This window comes from Mirounga leonina, unplaced genomic scaffold, assembly GCF_011800145.1.
Source record: "Mirounga leonina isolate KUSES-001 unplaced genomic scaffold, KU_Mleo_1.0 Mir_104, whole genome shotgun sequence".
NCBI lineage: Eukaryota > Metazoa > Chordata > Mammalia > Carnivora > Phocidae > Mirounga > Mirounga leonina.
The window spans coordinates 18938878-18953824 of NW_023270231.1; the positions used below are offsets into that span (position 1 = coordinate 18938878).

The following is a 14947-nucleotide window of genomic DNA, read 5'->3' on the forward strand; positions in this document are numbered from 1 at the left end:
TTCTCCCGTATAAATAGTCCTACCCCTCCAACCGTATCTCACAGGGTGACACAGTGGTCCAGCCCCTTGCATCCTGCCTCCCTTCCTCCTCCCGCTGTGCATCCTGGTTGCCTCAGTCCCTCCTAAAGAGAGGCATCCAGATTGACCCTGTGTCTCCTGGTGTCTCCCAGGGAGGTCAAGGTGTAGAAGGTCTAGAAGGATTCATCTCGCATCGGTCATGCTCTTGGTCTGATTTCAAAGTGTTCAACACTGGATGCTTGCGTTTTCAGCTCCTGTTTGCCAGTGGTCCTAAGAGGCAGATGCAGCAGTCCCTGACCCCCATCACATGGGTGGGAGCCTCCACCAGCTATGGAGAAGGATGCGGCCACATCTCCACATGATCCCTCCCGAATAAAACGAAAGCCACCTCCAGATACATGCTCCAGTGCCTCACTCTCTATGCAAAACCTGGAGAGTAGAGACCTGCTCCAGTCCCTGGAGGAAGCTGGCTCAGCAGGGGGTGATTTGAGGACTGGAATTTTAACCAGGAGCTTTCTCCTTTTGCTCTTCTTCATTCATACTCATGCTCGATACCTCCCAGGAGACTGCTTTATTTATTTCTAGGAAAACGGCACTGGGCAGTCATTGTCACCTCCCCACATTTGGACATTTTCTTTTGGCTCCATTGGGAGCCTAGAGCCCAGTGGTTGACATAATTGACACACTGGGAAGCTGGGCAAGAAGTGGCCAGAGTCCGCCGGCAAAGGACGGAGCCGTAGGGTCCCAGGATGGTACCTAATGGCACAGCCTCTTCATTTTGTCTGGACTCTCCCCCATGCAAGATCACTGTCAGCGTGGTCCTCACTGTCCTCATCCTCATCACCATTGCCGGCAACGTGGTGGTCTGCCTGGCTGTGGGCCTGACCCGCCGGCTCCGCAGTCTGACCAACTGCTTCATTGTGTCTTTGGCTATCACCGATCTGCTCCTCGGCCTCCTGGTGCTGCCCTTCTCGGCCTTCTACCAGCTATCCTGCAAGTGGAGCTTCGGCAAGGTCTTCTGCAACATCTATACCAGCTTGGATGTGATGCTCTGCACGGCCTCCATCCTCAACCTCTTCATGATCAGCCTCGACCGGTACTGCGCTGTCACGGACCCCCTGCGCTACCCCGTGCTGGTCACCCCAGTCCGGGTGGCTGTCTCCCTTGTCTTAATTTGGGTCATCTCCATCACCCTGTCCTTCCTGTCTATCCATCTGGGGTGGAACAGCGGGAGTAAGAACAGCAGTTTCAATCACACCATCCCCAAGTGCAAAGTGCAGGTCAACTTGGTGTACGGCTTGGTGGATGGGCTGGTCACCTTCTACCTGCCACTGCTGGTCATGTGCATCACCTACTACCGCATCTTCAAGATTGCCCGGGATCAGGCCAAGAGGATCCATCACATGGGCTCCTGGAAGGCGGCTACCATCGGGGAGCACAAAGCCACAGTGACACTGGCCGCCGTGATGGGAGCCTTCATCATTTGCTGGTTCCCCTACTTTACCGTGTTTGTTTACCGGGGGCTGGTAGGGGATGATGACATCAACGAGGCCATTGAAGCTGTTGTTCTGTGGCTGGGCTATGCCAACTCGGCCCTGAACCCTATCCTGTACGCCACGCTGAACAGAGACTTCCGCACAGCATACCAGCAGCTCTTCCGCTGCGGGCCCACCAGCCACAGTGCCCAGGAGACTACTCGGAGGGCTGGCAGCTCTCAGCTGACCAGGAACCAAAGCCGAGAACCCATGCAGCAGGAAGAGAAGCCCCTGAAGCTGCAGGTGTGGAGTGGGACAGAGGTCACAGCCCCGAGGGGAGCCTCAGACAGGTAACCGCCCTGAGTGTGTGTGTTGTGCGGGACAAGCGCCCCGGGGAGGGGGATCCCAGTAATGGCGACCGTGAAGGTGGCAGTCGTTCCCCAGGTGCTGGTCGAACATTTTGTGCTGGCAAGTCTTCATGAGCACTTTGCCAACCTCATGTTGTTCCATCCTCCCAACGGCCCCCCGAGGTAGACGCTTTGACTTCCATTTTTAAAGGACCACATTAAATCTCAGAGCGCGTGACCAGGGCCACACAGCTGGGACCTGGACAGAGATCTCTGACTCCAGAACTTGTGGGCCCTTTATTCTAGCTACGTTGTCCTTACAATCGGGAATCCCAAGTTCGAGGCCCAACTCTGCCATTTGGTTAGTCATGTGAGGTGTTCACCCAAGCTCTCCAGGACAGCCCTCAAATGGCCAGGCACTGATGCTGCCGCCGGGGGAGTAACCGCAAACCCAGCTCGGTCCACGTTCATTGAGCCCCTCTGATGCACCCGCTCTTATGCTAGGGGTGCTCGGGTCAGAGGAGAAAGAGGACTGGCCAAATTGGGAAGGCAGAGCCTTGCAGGTCAGGCTAGGGGCTTGGACCTTGTACCATTGGTCTCAGGGGAAGATGGAAGGATTAGAAGCAAGGGTGGAGGGAAGCCAGGCAGCTCTGTGCTTTGGAAAGAGAGCTTTGGTTCCCGGAAAGACGTGGACCAGAAGGATGAGATGGGGCCATCGGTGAAGGGGGATGTGCACTGGCCCATGAGAGAAGAGAAAGGAATAGAGCAAAATCTAGGAGGCTATTAAAAAAAAAAAAAATAGGCTTGGAGAGCATTGGATGTTTGGGGTACAGGAGATGCGAGAGAGAGGATGCCCCAGGAATCTACCCCCAAGAGGTATCCAGGCTGAAAAAATAAACAGGATCAGAATGAGATGTAGATACATGCACAGATGGCAAAGTCAATGCCGGGTATTGAGGGAAACCCCACTAGAGACCTGAGTGGCGCTGAGGAAGCTCACCCACAGCATGGAGAATACGTTGACCGGTCTGTGGGCACTCTAGCTGCGGAGGGGGCTGAGTGAAAGGCGCTGGTAGAACGCCTGGCACGTGGAAGTGCTCAACAAATGTTGCTTTCCTTACTCTTCCCACAGACCATGCCTTTGCCTCCCAGAATGCAGGTTTGTGTGACCGACCCACCCCTCCCCCCCATCCATCCGTCTGTCCGCCCGTCTGTCCGTCTGTCCATTCATTTGCAAACCTTTATCAACTTCCCACCACATGCTGGGAACTGTGCTGGGCCCCGAGGATGCAGAATGACATTTTGGGCATTTGTTCTGATGCACAGGCATGGAAAGTCAACTGCATAGCCCCGCTCTCAGCTCTGTTCTCCCTCCCTCCTTGGTGTGAGCAAGTCCCTGCCCTTCTTGGGCTTCTGTTTCCTCATCTCATAGGGGGTGGGGTCTGTCCTCATGCAGCCTGCCCTGCTCACCTCCCAGGGTTGCCTGATGCCCACATGAGTCAAGAGATGTGAACAGGCTCTACAGCCCCAATGGGACACTTGTCTCCTCTCAATAATTGAGCATCAGACTCGAGAAAAGCTTGGGCGGATGCCGCAGCCCCACACCTTCTGGGTTCTGGTCCCTGTGGAGCGTTGTGGGAGCAAAACTGCCCAGCCAGACCCCTGGGCCTCATGTCCCCTCTGGTCCTTGCAGCAGCCAGGTGTGGAGTGTCCTGCCATAGACTTGGGTCCTGGGCCCTCCACCCCTCCACTGCCAGCCTTCTGGAACAAGCCTCATTGCTCCTGCCTCCAGCTCCTAACCTTGAGACTCTCCCTCTCAAATCCATCTTCCAAACCACCGAACAATGTCTCTCCAAAATGGAGATCTGGAGCCTTCCACATCCGGTCCTGATGGGTAAGGCCCCCTCTGACCGTGTCCTTCCCCATTCCCTCCCCCATTCAGGAAGCAGCCTCGAGCACAAAGCTAAGTTAGATCACGAAGCAAACAAAGAACAAAGCACAGGGGTGCCTGGGTGGCTCAGATGGTTAAGCCTCTGCCTTCGGCTCAGGTCATGATCCCAGGGTCCTGGGATCAAACCCCGCATAGGGCTCCCTGCTCCGCGGGGTGTCTGCTTCTCCCCCTCCTTCCTGCTCGAGCTCTCTCTCACTATCTCTGTCTCTCTCAAATAAATAAATAAAATATTAAAAAAAACAAAGAACAAAGCACAGAGAGTAGACCCCGTAGAAGGCTGTTGACACGATTCAGTCTAGTCATGCATGCCACTTCCCGCTGCTCTTACCTGTGTGACCCCCTGGTGAAGAGGCTGCCTTCATCCCTAGTCCGTAGGGAACTGTATTCAATAAGCACTTAGCAACAACAGCTGACGCTACTCGGGCACCCACTAGGTGCCCGCTGTACACGTTGGCCATTGTTTCCATGTATAATCATTCTGTGGGCATCCTATCCCCATCCTTGGGCTGGGTGCTAAGGGTGCAAAGGGAAATAAAGCAAGCCCCCCACCCCAGGTCTCATCACCTGTCATTGCTCATGGTCTAGTTTAAGAGTAGATGGGCAGCAGCTTGGTGCAGCAGGTGCCAAGGACTGAAACCCAGTGTGCTGGGCACCCAGAGGAGGCGGTTCATGGCCCAGGGAGCCCATCCCAGGGAGCAAACCTCCAAGCTGAGCCTTAAATGCAGACGGGAAAACACCCTATTCATCCAGGGTGGTACTGGACCCTTTGGACTTATGACCTCATTCCACTTTCCCCACAACCCTATGCTTGTTTAAGCTCCACTTCACAGATGGGAAAACTGAGGCTCAGAAAAGATAAGTAAATTACCCAAGTGACACAAGCTAGTAAGTCAGCCAAAGCCACGTTCTGAGCAACAACAGAAATAGCAGCCCCCCTGATTGGCTGTCCTCTGGGTGCGGGGCACACTGTGGACCATGAATGCCCACCTTTTCTTCCGATCTTCATGGCCACCCTGGGAGTGGGGGCTATGAGGCTGAGGCCAGCTGAGAGGCTGGGCCTGCCTGGGTCACACACGGCAGCCACGGAGCCAGGGCCTTCAGAGCACACGTCCTGTGTGGCCGTGGCCGTGCTCTGTCCTCCAGGCCCCGGAAACAGTGGGCAGAGGGGTTGGGCAGAGGAGGATGGTGAACCAGTTGGACTGGTGGGGGCCTGGGTGGGGGGTGAAGGAGGCCACGAACAGCCAGAGGTTGATTTTCCCACTGAGACTGCCAGGGCATCAGGGCTTCATGTGGCCCTCCATGAGGTTGGCTCCCAGCTTCCCTGATGACTGATAACATGTCCTTTCTGCTTTCCGTCTGGGGACAAAAATCAGCCTTGACCTGACCGAAGGCCCTTATCCCTGCTGGGGCGGGGGGAGGGGGTGGTGGTGGAGGTGTTGCTCTGAGTGGAAAATTCTGAAGGGCCTAACTGGGCCTGCCCTTGGGGCAGGGTGGGGCTGGGTCAGGGGCATGGTGGCACCAGCCAAGGGGAGACTCCCGGAGAGAGTGGCCCTTGTCACCTCTCTGGCCATGTGCCCCGCCCAGTGACCTCCACTGCTCCTGCTGGATATCGGCCTGCATTCATTTCCTAGGGCTGCTGTAATACTCGATGGCCAAAAACAAGGCAGATGGATTCCCTTACAGTTTGGGAGGTCAGGAGTCTGAGACCAAGGTGCTGGCAGGGCTGATTGCTCCTGGAGGCTTCAGAGGAGAATCTCTTTCCGGGCATTTTCCGTGCCTTTTCCGGGGGCCACCTGCTCCCCTTGGCTCATGAGCCCTTTCTCACATCTTGCCCCTCTTGCTTCCTTTGTCACAACTCCTTCTCCCATCTGTAGCCAAATTTCCTGCCACTCTCTTAGAGGGGCTCTTGTGACTATATTTAGCGACCACCAGGATAATCCAGGATCATCTCCCCATCCCACATTCCCTAACTTAATCATATCTACTAAGTCCTTTTTTTTTTTGCCACAGAAGGTAACGTGCTCAGGTTCCAGCAATGAGGATGTGGACATTTCTGGGGACTATGTTCAGCGACCCCAAGTCCCAGCGCCTTGCCTGGCATTAGAAGCCCCACCCTCCTCCTGATCTGTTTCTTGCCAACATCCCCTGACCCACACCTGCCCTCCACCCACTTCAGTCACAGCCAAAACAGACCACTCCGAGCCCAGGATCCCCAGGCACCCAGCAAGGATTTGCTATAAGCCCAGCCCTGCTTGGGGCATAGAAGTGAGCAGATCAGAGGCTGTCCTCCCTGAGGGATGTTATTCTAGGGCAGTGCTTCTCAAAGTGTGGGCCCCCAGCCAGCTGCAGGCTTCCAGAAGCAAAGTGGCCAGCGTCGGACCACATAGCCTCAAATCCAAGCAAGGATTCCCGTCTGAGCCTGTCTGACCCTAAAGCTTGGGGTCTTTCTACAGTAAAACACTGTCTGGACTTGAATTTAGTCCAGACTCGGTGCTAGTCCCATTGATACCAGATGAGGGAACTAAGATCACTGGGAAGCAAGTGACTTATCTGAGGCACAACGGCAAGCTCAGGAGGGGCCGGTAAACCCAGTACTTTGGACCCCTGCCCAGGGCTCTTGGGTCCTTTTTCCACACACTGGCTTGCTCTGGGTAATCTCCCAGGGCGGGGAGATAATATTCATAAGCACCTGGAGTATCAGCAGTCGCTCATGGGCGTGGCATTTCCGCATTCCTGCAGAGCGCCTGGAGGCTGGAGCCAGAGATCAGGAAAGACCCTGGGAGAAGGGGTGCAAAGGGAGGCAAGGGGGCCCCCACCCCTCCAGCCAGCTTTCTCCTCAGAGGTCCCGTGGCAGCTGTCCACCCGAGCCCTCCTATCTGCTCTCCTTCTGCAGCCAGAGAGCAGGTTTCCACGTGGAAGTGGGACAATGTGCCGTCCCTCCTGATGCTCCCAAGTTCTTATCCTGACCTCCCAGGCCTTGTCCTCCACGCCCCCTGGCCTCAGCCCAGACTGTCTTATTCCTCTTGATGCATTCTGTGTTTCAGGTCTGCACCCCCGAGGGTACGCTCCCCAAGGGCAGGCCCATGCCTGTGTTGTTCACTGCTGTATCCCTACTAGGATACGCACAGTAATATTGTTGAATGAATGCGTGAGTGAATATCTAGTTTTAGGTCCCCAAGAGCCCTAAGAGGTAAATAATACTGCCTCCACTTCAGAGATCAGGAAACCAAAACTCAGTGAGGAAGTTGCAGGAACTAGTGGGAGCTCAGAAATCCCTGGTTCCCTTTTCTAATTTGGACATCACAGCGGGCCTCCCTCCAAACAGTGGCGTCGGGGCAGGCCTCACAACAGACCCCAACCACAGGCTCTGAATCAGTCTTGGAGAGGGAAGAGGCCCCGAACAGTAACCTGCCCCCCCGCCCCCCGGCTGTGTCACACACCAGCCCAGAGAGGTGAGATCACTTGTGCCAAGGACACAGAAAGTGAGCTTCTGAGGGGGAGGAGGGGAGTCCACAGCTCCTGACAACCCGATGCTGTCCGTTAGGCCTCCACAGCATGTCATGGTTTGGCCAGAGGTTGGGGGTTCAGGGGAGTGCGGGGCTGACTTCATCTGCTGCTCAAGCCCAGCCTCTGCAGATGAAGCTGCAGTACCCACAGGAGTGAAAGAGCCCCATGAGCCGTGCACACACTCTTCCTAAGAAGGAGTGTTGCTCAGGCAGGAAGTTTCCCATAGCTTGCCTAGCTAAGAGCCCAAATTTGTTTCCCTGGATCATCTGGGTTCTAAAGTAGTCTAACCTTTCGGCACACTGATTCCAACATTTCTTGAGAGCCTTTATGGTGCTTTTTGCGAAGGTGCCTGGAGCAGCTCACCCCCAACGAAGGGCCCTGGCCGCACCCCCCGGCACACTGGAATCCCACTGGCCGCTTTGTCACCTCTACCCTCTGTGCCTGGCTGTCACACCACAAGGCTGTTGGGGTGGTCTGCTTCTGGGGTGGAACTAGGGAGCCCCAGTGTGAGTCCTGCCCCACCACTGCTTAGGGGTTGGTGTGAGTTTATTTCTGGGCTCTCTATTCTGGGTCCGTTGATCTATGTGTCTAATTTTATGCCAATGCCATATTGTTTTGATTACTATAGCTTAGTAGTATAGCTTGAAATCAGGGAGTGTCATACTTCCAACCTTGTTTTTCTTTCTCAAGATTGCTTTGGCTAGAGAAAGTCTTTTGTGGTTCCATACAAATTTTAGGGTTATTTGTTCTAGTTCTGTGAAAAAAGCCATTAAATTCTAATACGGATGGCATTGGATCTGTGCCTTGCTTTGGGTAGTATGGACATTTTAACAATATTAATTCTTCCAATCCATGAGCATGGAATATCTTTCCATTTATTCATATCTTCTTCAATTTCTTTTGTTAGTATTTTATAGTTTTCAGTGTATAGGTCTTTCACCATCTTGCTTAAATTTATTCCTAGGTATTTTATTCTTTTTCATGCAGTTGTTAAAGAGATTGTTTTCTTTCTTTTTTTAAAAGACTTTATTTATTTATTTGAGAGAGAGCACGTGCATGCACATGTGCATGCAAGTGGGGGGAGAGGCAGAGGGAGAGGCAAAGAATCCCAAGCAGACACCACGTTGAGCACAGAGCCCAACTCGGGGCTTGATCTCATGACCCATGAGATCATGACCTGAGCTGAAACCAAGAGTCGGACGTTTAACTGACTGAGTCACCCAGGTGCCCCTAAATAGATTGTTTTCTTAATTTTTCTTTCTGCTACTGCATTATTACTGTATAGAAATGCAATAGATTTCTGTATATTGATTTTATATCCTGTGACTTTACTGAATTCATTTATATCAGTTTTTTGGTGGAATCTTTCGGGTTTTCTGTATATCGTTATCATGTCATCTGCAAGAAGCGACAGTTTTACTCTTCCTTTCCAATTTGGATGCCTTTAATTCTTTTTCTTGCCTATCTGCTGTGGCTAGGACTTCCAATATAATGTTGAATAAAAATAGCAAGAGTGGGCATCCTAGTATTGTTCCTGATCTTAAAGGAAGGGCTTTCAGCTTTTCACTGTTGAGTATGATGTAAGCTATGGGTTTGTCATATATGGCCTTTAATATGTTGAGGTATGTTCCTCGTATACCCACTTTGTTGAGAGTTTTTTTTATCATAAATGGATATTGAATTTTGCCACATGCTTTCTCTGCATCTATTGAGATGATCATATGACTTTTATACTTTTGTGTGTGTGTCATCATTGATTGATATGCAAATATTGAACCATGCTTCCTTCCCTGGAATAAATCCCACTTGATCGTGGTGTACGGTCCTTTTAATGTATTATTAAATTGGATTTGCTAATATTTTGTTGACAATTTTTGCATCTACATTTATCAGGGATATTAGCCTGTAATTTTCTTTTTTTCTGTAGTGTCCTGGTCTGGGTTTGGATCAGGATAATGTTGGCCTTAACATGGGTTTGGAAGTATTCCCACCTCTTCAATTTTTTGGAAGCATTTGAGAAGGATAAGTATTAAATCTTTGAATGTTTGGTAGAATTCACCAGTGAAGCTGTGTGGCTTTGGACTTTTGTTTGTTGGGAGTTTTGGGGGGGCAGGGGGTAGTTTTTTGATTACTGTTTCAATCTCTTTAATAATTGGTAAAGTAATTGGTCTATTCAGATTTTCTGTTTCTTCATGGTCCAGTTTTGGAAGATTGTATGTTCCTAGGAATTTATCCATTTCTTCCAGTTTGTCCAATTTGTTGGCATATAATTGTTCTTGGCAGTCTCTTATAATCCTTTGTATTTCTACACCATCAGTTGTAACTTCTCTTCTTCCATTTTTGATTTCACTTATGTGAGCCTTTTCCCTTTTTCTCTTGATTAGTCTAGCTAAAGGTTTGTCCATTTTGTTTATCTTTTCAAAGAACCAGCTCTTATTTTCATCGATCTTTTCTAATTTTTTTAGTCTCTAGTTCATTTATTTCTGTTCTGGTCTTTATTATCTCCTTCCTTCTACTAACTTTGGGCTTTCATCTGTTCTTCTTTTTCTAGTTTCTTTAGGTGTAAGGTTAGATTATTTATTTGGGATTTTTCTTGTTTCTTGAGGTAGGCCTGTATCCCTAAGAATTTCCACCTTAGAACTGCTTTTGCTGCATCCCCCAGATTTTGGATTGTGTGTTTCCATTTTCATTTGTCTCAAGGTTGTTGTTTTTTTTAATTTCCCCTTTGATTTCTTCATTGACCCATTGGCTGTTTAGTAACATGCTGTTTAATCTCCACATATTTGTGATTTTTCCAGTTTTCTTCTTTGTAATTAATTTCTAGTTTCATACCACCATGGTCAGAAAAGATGCTTGATGTGATTTCAATCTTTTTCTTTTTCCTTCAAATTTTTGTTTAAATTCTAGTAGTTAACATATAGTGTAATATTTGTTTCAGGAGTAGAATTTAGTGATTTGTTACTTACATGCAACACCCAGTGCTCATCACTACAAGCACCCTCCTTAATACCCATCACCCATTTAGCTCATCCCCCACCCCCCTTCCCTCCAACCTTCAGTTTGTTCTCTATTGTTAACAGTGATTTCAATCTTCTTAAACTTATTGAGACTTGTTTTGTGGCTTAACATGTAATCTAACCTGGAAAATATTCCATATGCACTTGAAAAGCATGTGTATTCTGCTGTTTGAGGACAGAATATTCCGTATATATCTTTTAAGTCCATCTGGTTTAATGTGTCATTTAAGGCCAGTGTTTCCTTAATGGTTTTTTGTCTGGATGATCTATCCATTGATGAAAGTGGGGTATTAACATCCCCTACTATTATTGTATTACTGTCAATTTCTCCCTGTAGGTCTGTTAGTATTTGTTTTATATATTTAGGGGCTGTGTTCCCTGTAGGGGAACAGGCTGTTCTCCCTGTAGGTCTGTTAGTATTTGTTTTATATATTTAGGGGCACATAAATATTTACAAATGTTATCATCTTGTTGGTTTGACCCCTTTATCATGATGTAACACTCCTCTTCGTCTTTTATTTCAGTCTTTGCTTTAAAGTCTATTTTATTTTGGGGCGCCTGGGTGGCTCAACTGATTAAGCGTCCAACTCTTGATGTCGGCTCAGGTCATGATCTCAAGGTCTTGAGATCAAGCCCCGTATCAGGCTCCATGCTGGGTGTGGGGCCTGCTTAAGATTTTCTCTCTCTCCCTTAGCCCCTCCACCCACCCAACTCAGGCATGCGTGCTCTCTCTCTCTAAAATAAAAATAAAATAAAGTCTATTTTGTCAGATATAGTTAAACCAGATTTCTTTCCATTCCCATGGAATATCTTTGTTCACTCCTTCACTTTCAGTCTGTGTGTGTACTTATATCTGAAGTGAGTCTCTTGTAAGCAGCATATATAGTTGTCTTATTTTTATCCTTTCAGCCACTCTGTGTTTTTTGATTGGAAAATTTAGTCCATTTACACTTAATTATTGTTATGTACTTATTGCCATTTTGTCAGATGTTTTCTGGCACATAGTTCCTCTATGTTTTTTTTTTTTTTTCTTCTTGTTCTCTTCCTTTGTGGTTTGATGCCTTTCTTTAGGGTTATGTTTAGATTCCTTTCTCATTATGTTTTGTGTATCTACTATAGGTTTTTGCTTTGTGGCTACCATGAGGTTCACATAGAACAGTGTATATATATATGTGTCTTATTTAAGTTGATAACAACTTAAATTTGAATGCATTCTAAAAACTCTATGTTCCCCCCATGTTTTACGATTTTCATGTTATATTTACTTTCTTTTATTTTGGTATCCCTTAACTAATCATTAATAGTTTTAGTTAGTTTTACTGCTTTTATCTTTTAACCTTTGAACTAGCTTTATAAGTGGTTGATCTACTACCTTTACTGGTGAGATTTTTACTTTCATATGTTTTCTCATTATTAGTTAGTGCTTTTTCTTTTCAGCTTGAAGAAATCCCTTTTAACATTTCATGTAAGGTCAGTTTAGTGGTGATGAATTCCTTTAGATTTTGCTTTTCTGGAAAACTCTTTATTTCTCCTTCAATTCCGAATGATAACCTTGCCGAGTAGAGTAATCTTGGTCAGAAGATTTTTTCCTTTCAGCACTTTGAATATATCATGCCACTCTCTCCTGGCCTGCAAAGTTTCTGCTGAAAAATCAGCTTATGATCTTATGGGGGTTCCCTTGTATGCAAGAAGTTTTTTTTTCGGGTGCCTGGGTGGCTCAGTTGGTTAGGCGACTGCCTTCGGCTCAGGTCATGATCCTGGAGTCCCTGGATCGAGTCCCGCATCGGGCTCCCTGCCTCTGACCCTCCCCCCTCTCATGTGCTCTCTCTCTCGTTCTCTCTGTCTCAAATAAATAAATAAATAAAAATCTTTAAAAAAATTTTTTTTAAAAGAAGTTTTTTTTTTCTCTTACTGCTTTTAAGATTCTCTGTTTAATTTTTGACATTTTAATTATAATGTGTCTTAGTGTTATTCTCTTTGGTTTCATCTTATTTAGAACTCTCTGGGCAGGGGCGCCTGGGTGACTCATGGGACGCCTGGGTGGCTCAGTTGGTTAAGCATCTGCCTTCAGCTCAGGTCATGATCTTAGGGTCCTGGGATCCAGTCCCACATTGGGCTCCCTGCTCAGCAGGGAGTCTGCTTCTCCCTCTCCCTCTGCCTGCTGCTCCCCCTGCTTGTACTCTCTCTCCTTGTCTGTCAAATAAATAAATAAATAAAATCTTAAAAAAAAAAAAAAAAAACAACTCCCTGGGCTTCCTGAACTAAGTGTTTCTGTTGCCAGGTTAGAGACGTTTTCAGCCATTTTTCTTCAAGTAAGTTTTCTGCCCCTTTCTCTCTTTTCCTTCTGGGACCCCCATAAAGCAAATGTTATTCTGCTTGATGTTCTTCCATAAGTGCCTTAAACTATCTTCACTTTTTAAAATTCTTTTTTCTTTTTGCTGCTCTTGGTGAGTTCCACTGCCCTGTCTTCCAGGTCACTGATCCATTCATCTGCTTCATCTGGTCTGCTCTTGGCCCCTCAAGTGTATTTTTCAGTTCCATTATTGTATTCTTCAGCTTTGTGACTTGTTTGGTACTTTCTTACATTTTCTGTTTCTTTGTTGAAGTTCTCACTGTGTCCATCCATCCTTCTCCTAAGTTCATTGAGAACCTTCATGACCATTACCTTGAAATCTTTAACAGGTTGATTACTATTTCTGTTTCATTAAAATCTTTTTCTGAGATTCTGTCTTGTTCTTTTATTTGGAACATATTCCTCTGTTTTCTCATTTTGCTTGCCTCTCTGTGTTTGTTTCGATGTATTAGTCAAAACAACTACCTCCCCCAGTCTTGAAAGAGTGGCCTTGTGTAGGAGATGAACCTTATCATTCAATCTTGCCCTAGCTCTTGTTGTCCCTCACACCTTTGTGACTCTCTGAGTAGCTGATTTATTCTTGATAGACCTTTGTGCTTGAGGGTGTGCCAAGACCTGCCAGTGTTCCAAAGGGAGTAATCACAGGCAGCACCTACTTTCAGTCTGATTGGAAGCCAGATCCTCAGGTAGCAGCTTTTTAAGTATGCAAATATATATAGTTCCATGGGACTGCAATTGTAAACTTTGCCAGCCTCCAGACCAGGAAATCTGGAGGTGTCTTGTGGGCAACTCTTAGAAAAATCAGGGCTTCAGGCAAATGTATAAGCTCTTTTCTAAGAGATAACAGTGAGCTGTGTGAAGGCCAAGGGAAGGTTCAAAGATGCTATTTCCCTGCCTACATTCCCTCAGAGTGCCTCTATAGCCTCTAGATGTCTGACAAACCTGAAGCCTGTCCCTCAGATTGAAGCTCCAGAACGAGGAGATAGGTCTTTTTCAGAGGCAGACGGGAGTTGAAACACAACTGCTATCAGTCTGCTATCTGTGCAGTGCCCTGGGTGTGATAGCCTGCCCAGAACTGTCTTTCCAATTGTTATGGTCCCGGGGGGGGCCAATAAACACAAGCACCTCAGGCCACAAGGGCCAGGGGATCATCGGTGTCCCCTGTGGGCTGCCCTCACCCACCAGCTTCAGCGAGGCTGTTGGATAGCGTTGAGGCCAGGGCATGCCTATGGCTCTAGGGAGGCAGAGAGAGAGTGCTGGGGGCCAGGCGCACCCAAGGCTTTAGCAAAGCTGTGTCTGTGCATACCTACCTGTGCTAGCAAGGTAAAGGGAGAGTGCAAAAATGCTGCTCACCAGCACCTCTGTCCCCAAAGAGAGTCCCAACTGTCCTCCACCGCTCTGGTAAATGCACCTCCTCCACATATACTCCAGTCACCTCTCAAACTTCTTCCTTCCCGCTGGTCCCAGGATGGACGAGTCTGTGCAAGAACCCCTCAGAAGGAATATCTCAGATCTCCACAGACCACCTGCCCCGGGTTTCTTGGACATACGGCCCATTGGCTTCCAAAGCCAGATGTTTTGGGGGCCTCATCTCTTCAGTGCGGGTACCAAGGGTTGAGGTGCCCAGGGTGGGGCACAAACCCCTCTCTCCTCAGAGAGAGATTCCAGACCCACAAGATCTCTCCTTATTGTGAATTATCTCACCAGGGCTGAGGTTTTTGGTGAGATCGCATCTCCACCTCTTCTACCTGTCTTGATGTGGCCCTTTTGTCCCTTGTTGTAGAGGGAAATGTTCTACTACTTTTCCAATCTTTTTCAGCAGGAATTGTTCCATATGTAACTATGGGTTACAGACTGGGTGTGTCCATTGGAGGAGGTGATTTCAGGGTCTTCCCATGCCACCATCTTGGACCGCCTTCAATCTTTCTTCCTTCCATGTAACGGTTTTATTGAGATATACTTCGCATACCATGCAGTTCAAGCATTTCAGGGTACAATTCACTGTGTTTTAGTATATTCAGAATTGTGCTCCTATCACCACAACCAATTTTAGAACATTGTCATCACCCCCCAGAAGAAACGCTGTAGCCTTCTGTGATCATCTCCCAAACCCTGATTCCTGCCTGCCCTCCACCAAGCAACCACTAATCTATTTTTATCCCACGGATTTGCCTATTTTGGACATTTCATGTAATATATGGTCTTTTGTGCCCTGCTTTTTCACTTGGCATAATGTTGTCCAGGTTCTTTATTTCTGTTTTCTCTTCCTTTCTTTCTTC

The 14947-nt window shown here is 48.0% G+C and overlaps 1 protein-coding gene across 1 annotated transcript in view; it reads left to right on the forward strand.

Annotated features, from left to right (window-relative positions):
* Nucleotides 1–509: 509 nt before the first annotated feature.
* HRH2 (histamine receptor H2) overlaps nucleotides 510–14947 on the forward strand; it is a 31178-nt gene continuing 16740 nt past the window's right edge. Inside the window, exon 1 of the mRNA XM_035012561.1 lies at nucleotides 510–1843. Coding sequence (XP_034868452.1) covers nucleotides 768–1843 — 1076 coding nt within the window. The 5' untranslated portion in view covers nucleotides 510–767. The remainder of the gene's footprint in view (nucleotides 1844–14947) is intronic.